General features: G+C 55.8%; 1 protein-coding gene and 1 pseudogene across 1 annotated transcript in view; both read left to right on the top strand.

Annotated features, from left to right (window-relative positions):
• Positions 1-1,407: 1,407 nt before the first annotated feature.
• Positions 1,408-8,649, top strand: LOC127060594 (Fc receptor-like protein 3; annotated as a pseudogene).
• Positions 8,650-10,243: 1,594 nt separating this feature from the next.
• Positions 10,244-21,358, top strand: part of LOC127060593 (Fc receptor-like protein 3) — a 31,110-nt gene continuing 19,995 nt past the window's right edge. Inside the window, 11 exon segments of the mRNA XM_050984270.1 lie at positions 10,244-10,270; positions 13,282-13,426; positions 14,443-14,732; positions 15,552-15,616; positions 15,717-15,817; positions 18,792-18,814; positions 18,911-18,988; positions 18,990-19,134; positions 19,405-19,662; positions 19,758-19,990; positions 19,993-20,038. Coding sequence (XP_050840227.1) covers positions 10,244-10,270; positions 13,282-13,426; positions 14,443-14,732; positions 15,552-15,616; positions 15,717-15,817; positions 18,792-18,814; positions 18,911-18,988; positions 18,990-19,134; positions 19,405-19,662; positions 19,758-19,990; positions 19,993-20,038 — 1,411 coding nt within the window.

The following is a 21,358-nucleotide window of genomic DNA, read 5'->3' as shown; positions in this document are numbered from 1 at the left end:
GAGTAGAGCATGTTATTCACCTCTGGTCCTGTTCTGACCAGGCCAACGGCTACTGCATGAGCGATTTCCTGCTTGATCTGGGCAAAGGCTTGTTGCTGCTCAGGGCCCCAGTGGAAATCATTCTTCTTGTGGGTAACCAGGTAAAGGGGGCTCATGATCTGACTGTACTCAGGAATGTGTATCCTCCAGAAACCTATGGCACCTACGAAAGCTTGTGTTTCTTTGTTGTTGGTAGGTAGTGACATAGTGGTGATCTTGTTGATGACCTCAGTTGGATCTGATGCCGTCCGTCTTGCCACTTTACTCCCAGGAACTGGATCTCTCGGGCAGGTCCCTTGACTTTGCTCTTCTTCATGGCGAAGCCAGCTTTCAGCAGAATCTGGATGATCCTCTCTCCTTTCTCAAATACTTCCATTGCTGTGTTTCCCCACACAATGATGTCATCAATGTATTGCAGGTGTTCTGGAGCTTCACCCTTTTCCGGTGCAGCCTGGATCAGTCCATGGCAGATGGTGGGATTGTGTTTCCACCCCTGGGGCAGTCAGTTCCAGGTGTACTGCACTCCCCTCCACATGAAAGCAAACTGAGGCCTACATACTGCTGTCAGAGGAATGGAGAAAAATGCATTGGCAATATCAGTAGTGGCATACCACTTCACTGCCTTGGACTCCAGCTTGTACTGGAGTTCCAGCACGTCCAGCACAGCAGCACTCAGTGGTGGAGTCACTTCATTCACGATAGTCCACAGTCAATCTCCATTCTCTGTCAGACTTGTGCATAGGCCAGATGGGACTGTTGAAGTGTGAGTGGGTTTTGCTGACCACCTCTTGGCTCTCCAATTCACGGATCATTTGTGGATGGGGATCACGGCATCTCAATTTGTCCAATATTGCCAGCAGTGCACTGTCAAGGTGATAATTGGCACTCATTGCTTTGCCACCTCGAGGAGATCTACTACAGTTGGATTTTCTGATAGTCCAGGCAAGGTGTTCAACTGCTTAATGTCCTCTGCCTCTACAGCAGCTATGCCAAAAGCCCATCTGAGTCCCTTTACGTCTTTGTAATAGCCATTCTGGAGGAAGTCTATGTCTAGAATACATGGAGCCTCTGGGCCAGTTCCAATAGGATGTTTCTTCCACTCTCTCCCAGTCAGGCTCACCTCGGCTTCCAACAGGGTCAATTGCTGTGATTTCCCCGTCACGCCAGCAATGGAAACAGGTTCTGCCCCCACATGTCCCAATGGTATCAGGGTACATTGCACACCAGTATCAACTAAGGCATTGTAGTTTTGTGGTTCTGATGTGTCATCTGATCCACATGGTCCAGAAGACCCAGTTTTCCTGTGCCTCTCCCTGGCTAGAGGCAGGGCCCCTCTAACCCTGGTTATTATTTCTTTCCTAGGCATACATGGTAGAGGTACCTTCAAGGGGATCTGACAGATCATACTCAGCAGCTCGGTCATGGAAGGCTGAGGCTACCTTCACTTTACTGGAGTTCCCTCGGTTAGTTTTTCCCTCCTTGAGTTGACACACCTGTGCTGCCAGGACAGAAGTGGGTTTCCCATCCCACCTTCCCATGTCTTCCCCATGGTCACACAGAAAGAACCACAGGTCAGCCTGTGGGGTGTACCCTCTCTCTCTAGCTGAGGAAGGTTGGGCTCTGACTTCGGAGCCTGTGACTCACACTGGTGCTAGTTGGGAACTGTTCCTCCTCACCTCCTCCCTCATCTCCCTCATCTCCTCTCTGAGTTCTTAGACCATGGCAGAGACATGAGCCTGCATAGGGCCATTGATCATACCCTCATAATTTTTAAGCTTGTTTGCAACAGAGCCCAGTGTCTCTTGGCTGGTATCAGCATTGATCGTTGCAATGAAGGTGATGTATTGAGATGGCCCCAGATTTGCCAGACTCCAGCACATTTGCCCTGTGCACCTGACCTTGTCGGGGTCATTATCATGCTGTCCATCCCTCCCAAAGAGTCCCTCCAATACTGCTACTTCTCTCAACTGTTGGATCCCTTGCTTAAGAGTCTTCCAGACACATTCTATGGTGCTGCTCCTGCATTCTTTCCCTGTGGACAAACCTCTCTCTGACACTTATTAAAAGCCACTCCCAGAGGGAAAGGGACCCTGGCTCCCTTACAAAAATCTGATTGATACCTGAGTCCTGGGTCAAGGGTCCCAGATTCCTTGTCTCACCACCATCCAGCTGGACACCTGTACCCATAAGATCCCAGACCTGAAGTAGCCAGCTTGTATAAGCCTCACATCCCCATCGTACAATGTCTTTGTGCAGATTACAGAAACTTTCATACGTCAGGAACTCAGTGATGATTGCAACCTCTGGCTCCCCTGTGGGTTGTGAGGGCCCTCCCCTATTTGGGTGCTGCTTTCATCTTAGATCTCCTTGTTTCTACAGGGGTAACTGCTGCTGGCTGTGACTACCTTTGCAGCTCAGCTAGAACCTGGACAGTTGTAACATCTGTGGGTTCCGCTGCTGCACTATTAGACTCTCCCTCTTCAAGGCATGCGGAGGACTTCTCACCAGCAAGGGAAGTGTATTCCTTCAGCATCTGGCGCATCTCACATATCTTCTTCATCAGACCCCCCATCTAATCTGGGTAGTTCACATCTGGGGTGGGCAGTGGGGTAGGGTCAGGCTCTGGGGCAGCAGTATCCCTAGGCTCTGGTGGTGTGTAAGGTTCTGGGGTAGGTGTCAGGGTAGTTATCCAGGTTAGTGTCCCCTTCTCTCTAAATGCTAAATAGAACAGGCCTATCAGCAACACCAACCACTGAATGATATCATTAATATTTAGAGTGGATTTGAACCCTTCAAAAACTGGTGGGGCGGACCCAAAGAGATGGTTAAAGGGTTGGGAGAAGATTTCCCCAGGTGTAATTTCCTTACAGCAGGTGCCGTAATTAAAGTATCCCCAAAAATATACAGTTAGCATGTGCTAGCTGTGAATCCATGTGCCTGCTTTCCAGAGGAAGTTAAAAATCCATTAATTCCTCACCTTATTCACCCATAAAACAAACTGGATAATAGCCACAGTAGGCTTGGTTATAGGACCCATGTTTAGATAAGGGCCTACAAATGGGACAAATATAGCCATGATCACGTGCCACCCAAACCAGGGCAAGCTGGACCACATGGTGTCACTTAACAAGATTTCTATAGCTGCATACAAAAAATTAGACTACTCAAGAACTGTTATTCCCTTTTTGTTTATGTGCCCTTGAGCCTCAAGTTGCGCACCAAAATCTGTCTTGGTTTGGAAAGACAGGAGTCTGCTAAGGAAGGCAAGAGCCTCCCCTGAAATGGAGAATGTGAACCCTCCGCACCCCTCTGAATTGCTATAAATTTTAAATTAAGGGGCTCTCAGGCAAAAAATATGAGAGCAGGAAATAACAGTTCTTTAATAGGGAAGAAAGATAAAAGGATAAAACAATGCAGTACACTAGAACAACACTGACTGAGTCACAACTCAACCTGACACCCTGTTGGTCAGGGTATTGGTAGCAGTCCAGTTGGAAAAGTGGCTACAGTCCTTCTGAAGAGTCAGGTGTGGTTCTGTTGGAGCAGGGGGTCCTGTAGAAAAGGGTGTATTCTTCCTCTGAAGATCCAGTGGAAGAAGAGGCAGCTGCTGTTCCTCTGGGGAATCCAGTGGAGAAACCCAGCTGGTGTTTCAGAACCTCTGGGTTACATCTGGGTAAGAAAGCTTGGCTCCTCCCTCTGGGTGGAGCATCTCACAATGGGATGTTATAGTTCTTATCAGCCATGCAGTGACATTTAATAGCCTGTTATCAGCAGAGGTCCCCTCCTGAGGGAAGAGGGATGGTGATTACTCAGAGAGAGAGAGAGAGAAGGAAAATTGCCCACTTGACAAAAGACAACTGCCATACAGATGGTAATAGAATACATCTTGCCTTGCAATCTGGAACAACCCCCGCCCCCTCTCCCCCTTTTTCCAAACTGCTATACATTTTAAATTAAGGGGCTCTCAGGAAAAAATACGGGAGCAGGGAATAACAATTCTTTAATAGGGAAGAAAATAAAAAGATAAATAATGCAGTAAACTAAAACGTCACTGACAGAGTCAGAACACAACCTGACACCCTGTTGGTCAGGGTGTTGGTAGCAGTCCAGTTGCAGATGTGGCTGCAGTTCTCCTTGAGTGACAGATGTGGCTCTGTTGGAGCAAGGATCCTGTAGAAGTCCAGTTGGAATTGTGGCTGCAGTCCTCCTGGAGTGTCAGGTGTGGTTCTGTTGGAGCAGGGATCCTCAAGAAAAGGTGTAGTCTTCCCCTGAGATCCAGGCGAGGACAGCAACTGTTCCTTTTGGAAATCCAGTAGAGAAAATCCATGCTGGTGTTCCAGAATCTCCACATTGTATCGAGGTAGAATGCTTAGCTCTCCCCTCTGGGTGGAGAATCTCACACTGGGATGCTATAGTTCTTATCAGTCATGCAGTGACATTCAATAGCCTCATATCAGCGATGTCTCCCTAGTTGTGAAACAGATAAGGAAAACTGCCCACTTAACAGAAGACATCTGCCACAGAGATGGTAAATAGAATACAATTTGCTTGACACTCCAGGACATGAGTCCTTGGGGGATGCCACGTCCCCACCCTGCAGTCCCCAGCCCCACACTGGCCCTGGCAGGCTGGTGTCCCCTGTCACTTGCAGGTGCCCAGACCACCCAGCTCTTTGTGGAGCACCCCTGGAGGCCGGGCGGTGCTGCGGGACCGGGTGACACTGACCTGCCAGGGCTCGGCGGCTGCTGGTGCCACCACCTGGTACAAGGACGGGCAGCGCTGGAGGAGGGAGGGACGCGACCACATCACTGTCACTGAGAGTGGCACCTACACATGTGACAGATCCGGCAGTGGGCTCAGCCCCCCTGTGAGAATCTTAGATGGTGAGGGGGGTTGAGTGTCACCAGCCTGGCACCCGCAGGGACCCCGAGGGCTCTGGGAGGGCTCTGCACCATGGGTCACCTCCTGGAGTGACCAGAGCCCATCCCCTCCTTTGAGGACATCCCAGAGCATACCAGTGTAGAGGGACCCCCCATGATGGAATTGGGGACCCCTGATGTGCTGGGTGTGGCCCAGTGGGGAGGTCCCAGTGACATCGGAACACTCCAAGCCCTTGTGATGTGACAGGACCCACTTTTTCCCCAGGCAGGTTGGTGCTGCAGGTGCCAGTGCAGACGCTGCTGGAGGAGCACACGGTGACACTGCACTGCTGAGGCTGGTGGAATGGCACGATCACCTCAGTGACCTTCTACCATGATGGGAAGGAACTGTGGGTGCTCTACAGTGGGACCGAGCCGTCCCTGTCCCCTCGGCAGCTGAGCCACAGAGCCTGCTACAGCTGCAGTGGCCAGATGAAATACAGGGACTGGGAGATGTCAGAGATGGTGACAGTGACAGTGTAGGGTGAGCACCCCACAGCCCCCACCCCGACACCCCCACAGCCCCTCCCCAGTCACTCGGGGTCACAGTCCCCACTGCTCCTAATCTCCTTCCCTGAGCTCTTCACGGTGCCAGTGCTGGAGGGTTCCCCCAAGCCCACAAAGGGGTCCCCTCTGACTCTCAGCTGCCTCAGCACCACCAGCACCCTGCAGCCACGAGCCTCCCTCCTGCAGGTGTTCTACTGGGATGGGCAGGTGTGGGGGGCCCGCAGAGGTCCCCGTAGCTGCTGGTGCCCACCATGGGGGCCTCCCACTCCAGGAATTACAGCTGTGAGGTGCGCAGTGAGTGGGGGCCATGAGGAAGAGCAGAGCCTGGCTCCACCTCACGGTGCACAGTGAGTGTGGGGATAGGCATGGGGAGCTCCCACAGCCTCCTTGGGTCCCCTATCACTGCCTGGGGACCTCTAACCCTGTCTGACACCTGCCCTGGGGCACCCAACATTTCCTATATCTTTCCCTGGCTCCTCCCCTCCTTTCTCAGGTCTCTCCCTGGGTACCCCAGCCCTACAATGAGCACCCCCATCCTTCTCTGACACCTGTCCTGTGTCCTGCCATCTCTTCCCCAGGTCCCACCCCAGGTCCCCCATTCCTTGCTCGTGTCCCCTCATCCCTCACTGGGTCTCCTCACCCCTCCCCAGGACCCCCACCCCTCTCTGAGGTCCCCACACGTTCCCCAGGTAACACCATCTCCTCCCTAGGTCTCTGGATACCCTTCCTGGTGGCAGCCTCCTCCCTCTCCAGGTGTCCCCTCCCTGAACCATGCATCCGCCCTCGGGGTTCCTTTCCAAGGCCCCTCCATCCTGCACCCTCTCTCCCTCACTGGGGTCCCCCTGCCCCTCCTGGACACCTCCACATCCCTCACTGTCCCCTGGTGTTCCCCTCTCCTGCAGGGATCCCGCCCTCGGGGGTGTCCTTGTCAGCGCAGCCCCCCTGGGGACAGGTGGCACTCGGGGACCGCCTGGTGCTGAGCTGCAGGGTGGCTGTGGGGACAGGTCCCCTGTTCTTCTCCTAGCACCTGGAAGGGCTTGGGGGCACTGCTGGGCACTGTCCCTCCCTGGAGCTGTGCCACATTGGGGACAATGACAATGGCCACTACAGGTGATGGGTCAGTGAAGGGGACAGCCTGGCAGAGAGTGACCTCCTGAATGTCACAGTCCTTGCTGAGGGGGACCCTCAGGCTAGGGGTAACTCCACCCACAGCATCATCTAGGACACCCTCAGCCCCTTATTCCTCTTTCCCTCTTGCTGGATTCCAGCTTCTCCAACTGACCTCAGCCCTGTCTCTGTCCCCACAGTGCCTGTGGCCAATGCCACCATCATCCCTGGTCCCCTGTCACACCAGGTGCACGCAGGTGACCCTGTGACGCCGTGCTGCTTGGTGCAGGTGGGCTCAGCCCTGTCACCTACATCTGGCTGTGGAACAGGTGGCCCTGGGTCCTCTCCTGGAGCTTGGAGCTGTTGATGTGGGACATTCAGGCACCTACCAGTGCATGGCCACCAATCAGCTGGGAGAAGATGGGCACCGTGTGTTCCAGGCACACAGCCCTGAGCTGGCCCTGGAGGTGACACCTTACTCACCCTGGACACAGGTGGGGTCAGGTGAGTTCACCAGGGAGTGCAGGACCCCTGGGGTGATGGGTGACCCTGATACGTCCCCCTCTGTTTCTTGCAGTGGCTGCAGAATTCACTTTGGCCCTTTTGTTCCTGGTCTTGCTCGTGGGTGTCATTGTGGATGGCACTAGTGGCACCATGTGGGTGTGTCCTAGGTTGACTATATGATGCTTTTATCCCCAATCATCTTGTTCTGTTTGTGCTGAATAATAAGTTTGCACCCTTAAGACTTGTTCCAGAGAGTGAAGGGGGGAGACCAGAAGTGTGCAGTTTGTTTTCAGATACTGAACTCCTCCACATTCCTGCTGCTGGACTGTGTTGTCTGCGGATAGACAGACAGCAGGACAGAGCTCTCTTTTTTGCTTTTAGTTAGTTTAGCTAGCTGAGGCAAAGAAGTTCCCTGGACTGTGGGTTTTTTCCTTTTTTCCCTTTTCTTTGGACCTGTTCAAACCTGCTCTGGACTGAACACCAGCAGAGCACCTGCAGCTCCACCTGTGGCCACCGGGCCCGGCCTGGGCTGCAGCATTTCCTGCACTGGAGGGACTGATAAGGGACTGAGTGAGCTGAGCTGCAGCCCGGGGAGGGGACTTTCTCAGTTTGTCATCTCTTTTGGAGCAGCAAGGGGTTTTATTGTTTAGTATTGTTTAGGTTTTATTGTTTAATAAACAGTTTTTTTCCACTTTTCTCCAAGGAGGTATTTTCTCCCAGACCTGTTGGGGGGAGGGGCTGATTGAATCTGCTTTCCTAGAGGAGCCCTTTGGGGGTTCTCTCCCAAATTTGCCCTGAACCAAGACAGAGTGGGTGACAATGGGGGGATGGGGGTCCCAGGGAGGTGTAGAGGCCCGCAGAGCTGGGGAGCGATAGGCCGGCACCCACAGCTCCAGAATTGTGACCTTGGCTGGGGGTCCTGTAGGGTTTGGGGGGCTGCTGGAGGGTACTGCAGTGATGTTGGGGGTTCTTTCAGGGGCCCTGAGGCTGTTGGGGGGTCCCTGCTAGACTTTGGGTTCTTGAGGCTTAGTTGGCTGGCGGCATTGAGTAGGTTGATGAAGCCTGGGCAGCTTCAGGGTTTCTTAGGGGTCCTATGGGAAAATAAAGGTTTTGTGGGGGTTCAGGAATCCTGAGCGGGGTCAGGGCCCTGGGATCCCACAGTCACCTTTCCCCTCTTTCCTCTGTAGCTGCCAGAAAGTTCCAAAAAGGTGAGTGGGGGGCTCAAACCACCCTCTCCCCTTTTACCCCAACACCCAAGACCTCCCATTCCCTCCCACACATCCCCTTTATTCCCTCAGGGCTCTCAAGGATCTCTCAGCCCCCGAGAGGAGGGGGAGGTGCTGTACACCCACATTTTGGTCACCAGGAGGGCAGGGGGTGAGTACGGGGTGGAACACACGCAGAGGGACATGTCACCCATGAATGTCACCCCACCCAGATCCCACAGCCCGTATCTCTCGCAGCGTCCCCCTGTGCCACCACCCTCCAGGATCCCCAGGTGACCTACGCAGAGCTGCGAGGACCCCAGGGACGACCGCAGGAACCCGGTGACATCTACAGGAATGTGCTGTGACACTGGGGGGAACTGGGGGCACTGGAGGTCCCCACCCATGGGCACCCACTGTCGTGTGTGTGCTGCCACAAAAACTGCCCCTCTCCCTCCCTGTGGGGGCACAAAGATCCCAAAGGGCTGAGAGAAGAACAATTTCCTGAAAGAGCAATGAGAGAGAATAAAACCAACAGCAACAACAACAAGATTCAGAGTCCAAAGTGTCACAAAAGGAACAATTTCCAGGGAAAGCCCCCAAAAAGGAACAAACCCCAGATATTTCCCCCAGCACGTTTCCTCCACCAGAGGAACCTGGCAAGGCCCTGGACCTTCCTTGCTCTGATGGTTAACGTAGCCTTCAGGAGGCTTTGGATTCTCTTGTCCCCTCTTCCAAACACCTCCTCTGCCGGGTTCCCCACACGATGATGTCACAAAGGCCCTGTGGGGGTTCCAGAACCTCCCCCTTCTCCACGGCAGTTGGGATCAGGCCATGGCACAAGGTGGAGTGTCACAGACAGGAAAAGTTTGATGGCTCGAGACATTTTGGTGCAGCTGTGTGTGGCAGGGGTGGAACAGGCCCTGCTTTTGGTGAGCCGGGGCCCCATTGATCCATCAGTCTGTCAGCCATGGCACACAGGGACAGAGTGATGCTCTGCCAAAGCCAGCTCCTGAGTGGTCAGGTGACCAGAAGCCCCACCTAGAGAGAGGGCCCTTGGTAGCCCAACTGGCTTAAAAGGCAGTGCATGAGGTGGCCAAGTCTCTGACCCTGTCTTGTCTTGGTGTGTCTCTTCCCTCCTGTCCTGGTTTAGGAAACCAGGAGGAGTCAACCCGTTTAAATGAGAAATATCTGCCATGGAAAGTGGGAACATTCCTGGAATGGAAAGAAGACCCATGTCAAGGACGTTTTTAATTTCAAAAATGATGGGGCTTCCAGGAAAAAGTGTAGGAAAAGGAATAACAGCTCTGTACTGAGAAATTTATAAAGCAGAACTGAACCAACAACACAAACCCAGAACTTTCCCTCTTGTTCAGCGCTGTTGGTTTTTGTGGCTATGATAACGACGGCCAGCAGATGGCGGTGAAAGGAGCACTCCCGGCCAGCAGGGGGCACTGCAGGGAGCACTCCCGGCCAGCAGGGGGCGCTGCAGGGAGCACTCCCAGCCAGCAGGGGGCACTGCAGGGAGCACTCCCGGCCAGCAGGGGGCGCCCCGGTCCAGCTCCATCCCCTCAGGGGTCATGGTGGCTTCCCACAGGAGGCAGGAGGGGAAATCGCTCCTTTTGCAAACTCACGGGCACCAATTGGTCCCAGCACCACCACCGGCAGCAGGCAGAAGCTGCCAAGGCAGCAGGTTGGATCCCAGTGCCCACTGGCAGCGTAGCAGTGTCCTGAGGCCAGGCACACACCCTGGGCAACACCTGTGACTGCTCTCCATGATCCTGGATGGAAGGAAGGCTGCGCCTGACCCCAGGCAGGTCTCGGGTCCACAGCAGCACCTCTGGTGGCTTTACACCACAATTCCTGCAAACCCTCAGCCTTTCACTCAGGTGAGGAGGGCAGGGATGGAGCAGCTTTGGGGACACCTGAAATCCAGACAGGGTCACTCCCCAGAGCTCCACGATGGCCATGCGGCAGAGCCACGGCTCAGTATTTCCATACTTTTCCCTCTTATCTGGCAGCTACGGCCCAAATCCAAACATTCTTTCCATGAAGGCAGGTTTTGTTAAAGAAGGAGAGTCCTAGGCATTTTGTTGAGCAGATTGTTGTTGTCTTTGCAGTAGTTCTGGGGCTCTCTCAGTCCCTTACCAAGAGAAGTGAATGACCAATGGCTGCATTTCTGGACTGATTCCCTCTCAGCTGCCCCTGCAGGGACGGGTTTTCAGCCAGCCCTGCTCTGAAAACCATCAAAGGCCCTCCCAGAGCCACTGCTTGGGCTCACTTTTGGTTTTGTACTTCTTGAAGGGCTGAGCAAACCACAGGCAGGGCCTTTTTCCCCCACAGAATTCTCACCTTTGCAGCAGCTCTAAAGCTGCCAGAATCAAAGCCAAGGGGGCAGGGAGGGACCCTGAAGTCCTGGCTGCCACCTGGGGCTGGGCAGAGCAGTGCTGAGCAATGGCCATCCCTGTGCAGTGGAGATGGGCCATGGCTGGGTTCCACACTCAGATGGCCACCGGCTTCAAGGAGCAGGAGTTTGGGAGCTCCTTCCTGCCCAAGCTTCATTCCCAAGCTGCTCCCCTGCAGGGGACAAGGAAGAATGGAGAAGTCTGGACCCCCCCAGAGCTGCAATGCCCCAGGACAGGACCCCTTTTTCCAGTATGTGTCCCCTCTGAGACAGGATCTGCCCCAGAATTGGAGGCCCCCGGATGTGCCCCCCCAGATCAGAGATCAGAACCCGTCCCCTCCCCCGTCACCCCCCCCTCCGACCCGTGTGACACTCAGCCCAAACGGCCTCTTCCTTCTCCTGCAGGAAAGAGAAAGTGAAAGTGTTGGGAGTGTGGAGGGTGAAAGCTGGACACCCCCATCCCCATAGCCTCCCCAGCACTTCCTGCAGACCCCTCACTCCTACTTCCTCTACCCTGGGCTTCCCCCATTGCTCAGGAGCTCCCCAGGATCATCAAGGCATGAATGGGGGCTTGTGAAATTGAGAAGCAAAATTATGGAAATAAAGAGGGGAAAAAGCCCTTGGGGGCTGGGGGGACAGTGACCCAGAACCTGTTGGAATGTCCCTGGGGTGAGCCTCCCAAGCCACAGGCACCCTGGGAGGACTTTGCTAGGCCCAGATTTTGGGTCACCCCAGAATCTGAGATACCCAGGGAAGGAGCTTTGACCCATGGGCTCACTAAGCCACTTCCTGTCCCTGACACCTCCATTCCCCAGGGATCCCAATCATGGAATCCCCATTCCTTCCATCCACCCTCCCCTGGGACCCCCATCCCAGTACTGACATTCCCCAGGATCTCCATTGCCCAGCGCCCCATTCCCAAGGAAACCTTTCCCATTCATTCCATCCCCTGAAATGCTCCTTCCCCAGCACCTTGATTCTCTCAGGAACCCCCATTTCCACGGGATCCCTCATTCCCCCAGCATCCCCATCCTATGACCCCAAATCCCTGGAGCACATGTTCCCCTGGGACTTCTATCTCTGAGTTCCCCCACCTCTAGGGATCCCCACTCCCATGGCCCCCCATCCCCAGTGATTCCCCCTCTTCAGGACCCCCATTCCCAGGGATGCCCCCATTCCCCTGGACAGCCATGTCTGTGTCCCTCAAAGTCCCTGAGCTCCCCACTCATGGGAGCCCTATGTCCCACTTTGTCACACCCAGGCTTGTCTCCATCCTCTCCCCACCCTGCCCACAGCCTGTCCCCAGTTTGTGGTCACCCTGCCCCCGCCAAGGGCCACCTATGCATGAGGATGAAACCTGACCTCGCTTCCTTCCCCTTTGGCCAAAGAGCTGCCACCCAGGGGACAGCCACCCCCGGCAGCAAGTGACAGCCAGTCCACATGGCTGGGGACACCGGGATGGCTGGGAAGTTGCTGCTGCTCCTGTGGGGTGAGTGCCCTGGGCATGAGGCTGACACCCTGGGGATGGGAAGGGGAGCGGGCATAGGAGGGCTTCAGGGTCACCTGAGGTCCCCAATGGCAGCAGAGCCAAAGCATGAGGTGACTGGGGTTGTGGGGTGGCCGTGGGGACAGCAGAAGGGGGACAGGAACATGGGGACAAAACTGGTGGGACAAGGATTTGAGGAGGCATCATGGAGCTGGTGGGGGTGACTTGTGCCAGCATGGGGTGGCCATGGCATCCCCAGTTCAGGGGTGTCCACAGTGTCCTGGTGTCCTTCCTGAGCAAGGGGTGGCCATGGTGTCCCTGTCCCCAAGACATCCATGTCACACAAGGACAGTTGGGGACAGCCCCTACAACCCCATGCCCCCATGTCTCTGTCCCCGTGGTGCCACCTTCATCCAGCCCTGTCCCTTCTCCCTTCCAGCCCAGACCCTCGGCCTCACTGGTGAGTCCTCGGGGGATGCCATGGCCCCACCCTGCTGTGCCCAGCCCCCACTGGCCCTGGCAGGCTTGTGTCACTTGTCACCTGCAGGTGCCTATACCACCCAGATCCTCGTGGAGCCCCCTGGAGGCCGGCGGTGCTGTGGGACCGGGTGACACTGACCTGCCAGAGCTTGGGGACTGCCTTTGCCACCACCTGGTACAAGGACAGGGAGCGATTTGGGCAGGCAGGACGCAACCACCTCAAAGTCACTGAGAGTGGCACCTACACATGTGACAGACTGGACACTGGCCTCAGCTGCCCCATGAGAGTCTTAGATGGTGAGGGAGGATCTTAAATCATCACGGTGGCCCCTGACAGGTCTGCATGGGCTCCACTCCATGGGTGGCCTCACACTCCTTGTGTGGTAAGAGCCCCTGCACACAGGGACATCCCAGAGCACCCCAGTGCACCCCAGAGCACCCAGATGTCCTCAGTGACATGGGGACCCACCTCGGACCTGTCTCGAGCCCTTAAGTGAGATCGGACCCTCCTGTCCCGCGGATGAGCTGGTGCTGCATGTGCCGGCACAGGTACTGCTGGAGGGGGACACAGTGACACTGAGCTGCCCGGGCCAGTGGAACAGCCCAGTCACCAGGGTGCAATTTTACCAGGACGAGAAGGATCTGACAGAGTCCCTCAGAGGGTCCGAGCTCTCCCTGTCACCTCTGCAGCTGCACCATAGCGGCCGCTACCGCTGTGAGGGCTTGGTGAGGTCCTGGCCATCATGGTCAGAAGCAGTGACAGTGACAGTAAAAGGTGAGCACCTGCACGGATGGAAATCCAATCTCCTGATACCCCCAATGCCACTTCCCAGCAGACTCACAGTCCTCAGATCCCCTCTCCTTCCCTGAGCCCTTCATGGTGCAGGTGCTGGAGGTTCCCCCCTGTCACCAACATGTTCTATGAAAAGTCCTTTCCTTAGGATTTTTCCCCTCCTGAGAAGCTGAGAGGCCTCAGGAACAAACTGCAAACAATTCTTATCTGCTGCTGTGGAATGCAACAGGGGGAATCTGTGATTGGTCTCATCTAGTTGTTTCCATTTAAGGGCCAATCACAGTTCACCTGCCCAGACGGTCTCGGGCAGAGACAAGACTTTGTTATTCATTCCTTTTCTATTCTTAGCTTAGCCTTCTGATGAAATCCTTTCCTCTATTCTTTTAGTATAGTTTTAATATATTGTCTATCATAAAATAATAAATCAAGCCTTTTGATACATGGAGTCAACTTTCTCGTCCCTTCCTTCATCCTGGGACCCTTGTGGACAATACCACACCCCCCGAGCCCACCAAAGGGTCCCTCCAACTCTCAGCTGCCTCAGCACCCCCAGCCCCTTGTGGCCCCGAGCCCCCCTCCTGGATGTGTTCTACAGGGACAGGCAGGTGGAGAGGGGCCCGCAGGGGTCCCAGGAGCTCCTGGTGCCCACCGTGGGAGTCTCCCACTCAGGGAATTACAGCTGTGACTGGTTCCCTCTCAGCACTCTGAGGCGGGGGGCCATGTGGAAGAGCAGCACCTGGCTCTGCATCACAGTACACAGTGAGTGTGGAGATGGGCATGGGGACGCCCAGAGACCCCTCAGGTCCCCTGCCTGGGTACCTCCATGTCCCCCAGAAACCCTCCTTGGGTCCCCCCCGCTACTGCTCTATGTCCCCTCACCCCTCCGTTGTGTGACCCCATCCCCGATATCCTCCACCAAACCTATTCTCCCTGTCCCTATCCTCTTACACCGGCTGCCAGCCCCTCTCATGGCCTCAGCCCTGTCTCTGTCCCCACAGTACCCGTGGCCAATGCCACCATCACCCACGGTCCCCTGTCACACCAGGTGCTTGCAGGTGACCCCATGACCCTGCGTTGCTCGGTGCAGTTGGGTTCACCCCCTGTCACATTCACCTGGCTGCACAACGGGAAGGAGGTGGCCTGGGGTCCCCTCCTGGAGCTCAGGGATGTTGATGTGAGACATTCAGGCACCTACCAGTGCATGGCGACCAACCAGCTGGATGGGCACCATGTGTTCCGAGCACTTAGCCACGAGTTGGCCCTGGAGATGACACATCCCTCACCCTGGGTCACAGTTGGGGTCACAGAGGGTCACTGGGGTGTTCAGGAACCCCAGGTTTCAGGGTGTCCCTGATGTGTCTCTCTCTGTCCCCAGCAGTGGCTATGAATGTCAGCAGGATCCTCCTGTTCCTGCTCCTGGCTGTCACTGGGGGCTGTCACTGGTGGCACCTCTGGGGTGGGTGACAAGTGGGGGGAATGGGGTTCCTGGAGTGAGGGGAAACCCCCAGAGTGGAGGCAGATATCGGCAGTACCCAGGGCCCCTGAGCTGGATGAAACTGACCCCACAGTGACCTTGGCTGGGGGTCCTGGGGGGTGTGGGGGGAACTTGGAGGGTCTTGGTTGGGCTCCAGAATTATCCCTGGATTGGTTTTGAGGAACATTGGGGTGGCACTGGGAGCTCCTGGAGGGTTTGGGAAGCTCCTGATGGGTTGTTCAGGGATTTTGGGGGATCTTTCTGGGGTCCTGGGGGAGTTTGGGGATGCCCCTCCCTGCCAGGCTTGGAGTTCTGGGGGCTCAGATGGTTGGGGACACCATGGGGGTTGGGGACCCTGCAGTGGTGCAGAAGTTCTGGGGGGTTCAGGGGTACTCAGAGTGTTCAGGGGGAATCAGGGGTCCATTGGGAATCGGAGTTGCAGTGGGGATTTGGGGGTCCTGTGGGTGGTTGGAGCTGCTGAGGTCCCAGGAAGAGGTCCCAGTGTCCCCACAGTCACCCCTTCTCCTTTTCCTTGCAGCCAGCAGGAAGCTCCAGGACAGGTGAGTGGGGGGTTCAGGCAGAGATTCTCCTTTCCCCTTCCTCAGACATCACCCAGTCCCCTTATCCCCACAGGATCTCACGGAGGAGGGGGCCGTGCTGAACACCCACATCGTGGGCGCTGAGTGGGCAGGGGCTGAGTACAGGGGGCACACAGGGACACATCACCCATGGCTGTCACCCCCCACCCAGGTCCCCATCACTGGTATTACTCTCAGGGCCCCCACGGGTGTCCCCCAGCCCTGCCCCACCTCGGGATCCACAAGTGACCAACGCAAATCTGTCGGGACCTCACAAGGGACAGCTGGACCCCCTTGACTATGAGAAGATGCTGTCACAGGGTGGGGCACTGGGGGCACAGTGATCCCCTCAGGGGTTTTTTTTCCTCTTCACAGCACCCCATGGGGCTCTTCATTCCCCTTTCCAGTGCTGGGGGTGGCATGCAACCCTTTTCACTCTAATTGTACCCAAAATGCAGCTTTTTGGTTAAACTGTTTGAGAAACAAGGCTTACTCTTGAAAATTTGTAAATGTTTAATAAGGGATAAAAGGGATAGTAAAGAGCATGCTGGGTGCTTAGCAACTGCCAGAGGCACACAGTTCACTATAACAATTCTTCTTGTATACCTTTTCATTGTATTCGTTAAATACAAGCTCAAGAGGATTATACATATTCAAACATTCTTTCCAATTTACCTGTTCAGGGAATTCTTTTACTTGGTTTGACCCTTGATTTGTTTTCATAAAGTACAGGCCATACTGCGGATTAAATTAATATATTTTATGTCCTCACAAGACCCCCAGTTTTTTGGTCTGACAGTTCTTGATAAACGAAGGGTCAGTGGTAAATTCTTCTTTTCATTCTTTCTTTTGATGTTTATTTACTTGCTACTTTTTTGTATTATCTTATCCTACAGTTGAGATACTTTACCAGTACATTAAATCAACATTAGTTTTTCACAAAATTATCTGAGTTATTCTCACCATGGTCATTAAGTTACACAAAGAAAGGCATTAGCTACATCTGCAACAGTTAATGTTATAACACACATCACATTGTCTCTATCAAGATATTTTAGGACAGCCTAAACCCTAATATATTTATCACACTAAAAAGATATATTCTACACAGGGATTAATGTATAAGGCTGACAAATTGCGGAGTTCAAAAACAGTTAAAAAGTGATTACAAACTTTATTATATCAAAATAATTTTGAAAACCCAATATAATAGTGAAAGCCAATGACTACTCTCTTCGTGAGAGGGACAAAATGCTCAATTGCTGCATTTCTGGACTGGTTCCCTCACAGCTGCCCCTGCATGGGGGGGTTTTCAGCCAGCCCTGCTCTGAAAATCATCAAAGGCCCTCCCAGAGCCACTGCTTGGGCTCACTTTTGGTTTTGTACTTCTTGAAGGGCTGAGCAAACCACAGGCAAGGCCTTTTTCCCCCCACAGAATTCTCACCTTTGCAGCAGCTCTAAAGCTGTCAGAATCAAAGTCAAGGGGGTGAGGGGGACTCTGAGGTCCTGGCTGCCACCTGGGGCTGGGCAGAGCAGGGCTGGGCAATGGCCATTCCTGTGCAGTGGGGATGGGCCATGGCTGGCCCCACCCTTGGACTGACAGGGGTCCCCAGGATGTGCCACCCCTGAGACAGGATCCCCCCAGGACAGGACCCCCCTGGATGTGTCCTCCCAGGACAGAAACCTGCCCCTTTTTCCATCTGACTCTCAGCACAAATGGCCTCTTCCTCTTTGTTCAAGAAAAAGAAAGTGAAAATGTTGAGGGGGCACAGCACAACACCTCCATCCCCCACCGCCTCCCCACTCTTCGCTGCACCCCCACACTCCATTTTCCTCCTCCCCAGCTCCCCCCAACCCATTCCCTGCTCAGCTGCTCCCTGGGATTGCTGAGCCACGAACTGGGGCTGAGGGGACATGGCACAAAAGTGAGGAAAAAAGAGAAATAAAGAGGGGGAAAAAGAGAAATAGGAGAGGAAAAATTCAAGGGCAGGGGAGGACACAGAAGCAGAGCCACCCAGGACCCCCATGTGATGCATGCATAGGAAACGAGCACCCCAGGGAAGGCAGTGCTGGGCCCTGGGTCACCCCCAAATCTGAGGCACCCAGGGAAGGAGCTGTGACCCGTGGACCCACCCAGCCACTGCCCATCCTGGCACCCCTATTCCCCTGGCACACCAACCATAGGACCCCCACTGCCTTGATCTCTCCTTCTTGGGGACCTCCATCCCAGGACTGCCATTGCCCATGACTTCCATTGCCTTCATCCCTTCCCATGGGCTGCTTCTTCCCTCAGAAACTCTATCTCCGAGGATCCCCTTTTTCCCTTTGCACCCCCAACCCTGGCACCCACATGCCATGACCCCAAATCCCTGGGGACCATGTTTCCACAGCACCCCCATTCCCCTGAATCCTTCCAGGCATGAAGACCCCAATTCCCCTGGACCCCCCCCCCCATTCTCCTGCACACCCATCCTTGGTTCCCCACATCCCCTGAGCCCCCTATTCCTGGGGACCCCATGTCCCCAGACCATGTCCCCAGATTGTCCCATAATCTCCCCAGCCTGTCCCCATCTTGTGGCCACCCTCCCCCCACCAAGGGCCACCTACACATTGGGACGAGATGTGACCTTTCTTCCTTCCCCTTCATCTGAAGAGCTGCCAGCCAGGGGTGTGGTGGCCACAGCAGCAAGTGACAGCCAGTCGATATGGCTGGGGACACTGGGATGTCTGGGAAGGCGGCACTGCTCCTGTAGGTTGAGTGCCCCAGGCACAGGCCCTTGTGAGGCAGAGACTGGTGGAGAGGGGGCACAGGGCGGCTGCAGGGTCCCCTGAGGTCCCCAATGGCAGCAGTGGCAGTGCCTGAGGTGACAGGAGCCATGGGGTGGCTGTGGGTACAGGAGAGGGGGGGGGGGTCAGGAACATGAGGACAATAATGAGGGGACAGGGATTTGGGGAGGCATCCTGGGGCATGTGCAGATGTGGGAACAGGGATGCCAGGACAGGGACTAGGGGACAAGCACCATGCATATGGGCCATGGTTACAGAGATCGTGGGGCTGGTGGGGGTGACCTGCTCAAGCATGGTGTGGTCATGGCATCCCCATTTTCAGGGTGTCCACGGTGTTCCCGCGTCCTGCCTCAGCCTGAGGTGGCCCTGGTGACCCAGTCCCTGAGAGGTCCATGCTACTCTGGTGTCCCCACAGGGAAAGCCTGAGGAAAATGCCAAAACCCAAGCTCTGGGTGTTGCTTTCCCTGCAGGGCCAACCCCACCCAGCCCTGTACCTTCTTCCTTCCAGCCCAGAACCTCGGCTTGCTTGAGGTGAGTCCTCAGGGGATGCCATGTCCTTACCTTGCAGTCCCCAGCCCCATGCTGGCCCTGGCAGGCTGGTGTCCCCTGTCACCTGCAGGCACCTAGATCACTCAGCTCCTCGTGGAGCCCCCCTGGAGGCTGGTGGAGCTGTGGGACCAGGTGACATTGACCTGCCTGGGCTCGGGGGACCACTGGTGCCACTACCTGGTACAAAGATGCACGGCGCTGGTGGCAGGAGGGGCGTAACCTCTTCACTGTCACCGAGAGTGGCACCAACAAATGTGACAGATCCAGCAGTGGGCTCAGCCTCCCTGTGAGAGTCTCAGATGGTGAGGGGGGTTGAGTGTCGCCAGCCTGACACTCACGGGGACCCTGAGGTCTCTGGGTGGGCTCTGCTCCATTGGAAACCCCCCTGGTCTGACCAGAGCCTGTCCCCTGCACAGGGGGACATCCCAGAGCATCCCACTGTGGAGGGACCCCTGTGTTGGGATTAGGGACACCCGGTGTGCTGGGTGTGACCCACTGCAGGGGGGTCCCAGTGCCATTGAGAACATCCAAGCCCTTGTGATGTGACGGGAAGCCTGCCACTTGGTCCCCAGGCAGGCTGGTGCTGCAGGCGCTGGAGCAGGTGCTGCTGGAGGGGGACACAGCGACACTGTGCTTCAGGGGCTGGTGGAACAACCCGATCACCTCGGTGTCCTTCTACCACGAGGAGGAGCACCTGGTGGAGCTCCACAATGGGACCAAGCTATCCCTGTCCCCTCTGCAGCTTCACCACAGCAGCGGCTACCACTGCAGGGGCTGGCTGAAATAAAGGGCGTGTGAGGTGTCAGCGCCGGTGACACTGACTGTGCACGGTGAGCACCCCACAGCCACCACCCCGACACCCCCACAGCCCCTTCCCAGGGACTCAGAATCACCCCCCCACCAGAGCTCCCAATCTCCTTCCGAGAGCTCTTCACAGTGCCAGTGCTGGAGGGTCCCACCAAGACAACAAAGGTTTCCCCCCTGACTCTCACCTGCCTCAGCACCCCCATCCCCCTACGGCCCCAAGCCCCTCTCCTGCAGGTGTTCTACTGGGATGGGCAGGTGTTGGGGGTCCCACAGAGGTCCCCACAGCTGCTGGTGCCCCCTGTGGGGGTCTCCCACTCGGGGAATTACAGCTGTGAGGTACGCTCTGAGTGGGGGGGGCTGTGGCGAAGAGCAGTGCCTGGCTCCGCGTCACAGTGGGCAGTGAGTGTGGCGATGGGCACCGGGAGCCCCCACAGGCTCCTTGGGTCCCCTGCCTGGGTACCTCCATGTCCCCAAGACACCTTTCTTGGGTCCTTCCATCACTCCCCTCTCCTCCTATCTAGGGTCCTTCCATCACTCCCCTCTCCTCCTCACCCCTCCATGTTGTGACCCCATCGATGACAGCCCATATAACACCCATCCCCTTTGTCCCTATCCCCCCACACCAGCTGCCATCCCCTTCCTGTGGCCTCAGCCCTGTCTCTGTCCCCACAGTACCCATGGACGATGCCACCATCACCCCCAGTCCCCCATCACACCAGGTGTGCACAGGTGACCCCATGACCCTGCGCTGCTCAGTGCAGGTGGGCTCAACACCTGACACCTTCACCTGGCTGTGAGATAGCCAGAAGGTGGCCTGGGGTCCCCTCCTGGAGCTTGGGGATGTCGATGTGGGACATTCAGGAACCTACCAGTGCATGGCCACCAACCAGCAGAACGGGTACCACGTTTTCCAAGCACTCAGCCCAGAGTTGGTTCTAGTCGTGACATAGTGGGGACACTGCAATAGAGGTGGGGTCACACAGGGTCACATGGGAATGCAGGAGCCCTGGGGTGATAGGTGATCCTTATGTGTCTCCCTCTGTTTCTTGTAGTGGTCACAGGGGTTGGTTGGGCCCTTTTCTTTCTGCTCCTGCTCATCGGTTTCCCTGTGGCTGAGCACCCGTGGTGCCATCTGGATAGCTGACAATGGGAAACTGGGGTCCCAGGGAGCTGTAGAGGCCCCCAGAGTTGGGGAGTGATAGGGTGGAACCCACAGCCCCAAAACTGTGACCTTGTCTGGGGGTCTTGTAGGGTTTGGGGAGGTGCTGGAGGGCTCTGCAGGGATGCTGGGGGTCCTTTCAGGGGCCCTGTGGGCTTTGGGGGGGGTCTCTGTCCCTGCCAAGATTTAGGTTCTTGAGGCTGAGTTGGTTTGGGGCACTGGGGATGTTAATGTATTCTGGGGGCCTTCAGGGATGCTTGAGGGTCCTGAGGGGAAATGAGGGTCCCGTGAGTTTTCAGGAATCCTGAGAGGGGTCAGGGCCCTTGGGACCCCACAGTTACCCCTCCCCTCTTTCATTTGCACCCACTGGGAAGCACCAGGAAAGGTAAGTGGGGGTTTCCAGACGTGAGTCCCTTTTTACTCCCACCCCACAACTCTCCATCCTCCCCCCTCTAGGGGGGCCCTCTTTTTCTCTAGAGGGCCCCCCTAGAGCCCTGCCTCGCCCAACCAACCCCCCCCCCCCCCCAGAGGAGTGGGAGGTTCTGTTCACCCACATTGTT

Source organism: Serinus canaria, chromosome 25, assembly GCF_022539315.1.
Source record: "Serinus canaria isolate serCan28SL12 chromosome 25, serCan2020, whole genome shotgun sequence".
Classification (NCBI taxonomy): domain Eukaryota; kingdom Metazoa; phylum Chordata; class Aves; order Passeriformes; family Fringillidae; genus Serinus; species Serinus canaria.
The sequence above is the reverse complement of the archived record's forward strand: the minus strand, read 5'-3'. Positions and strand labels throughout refer to the sequence as shown.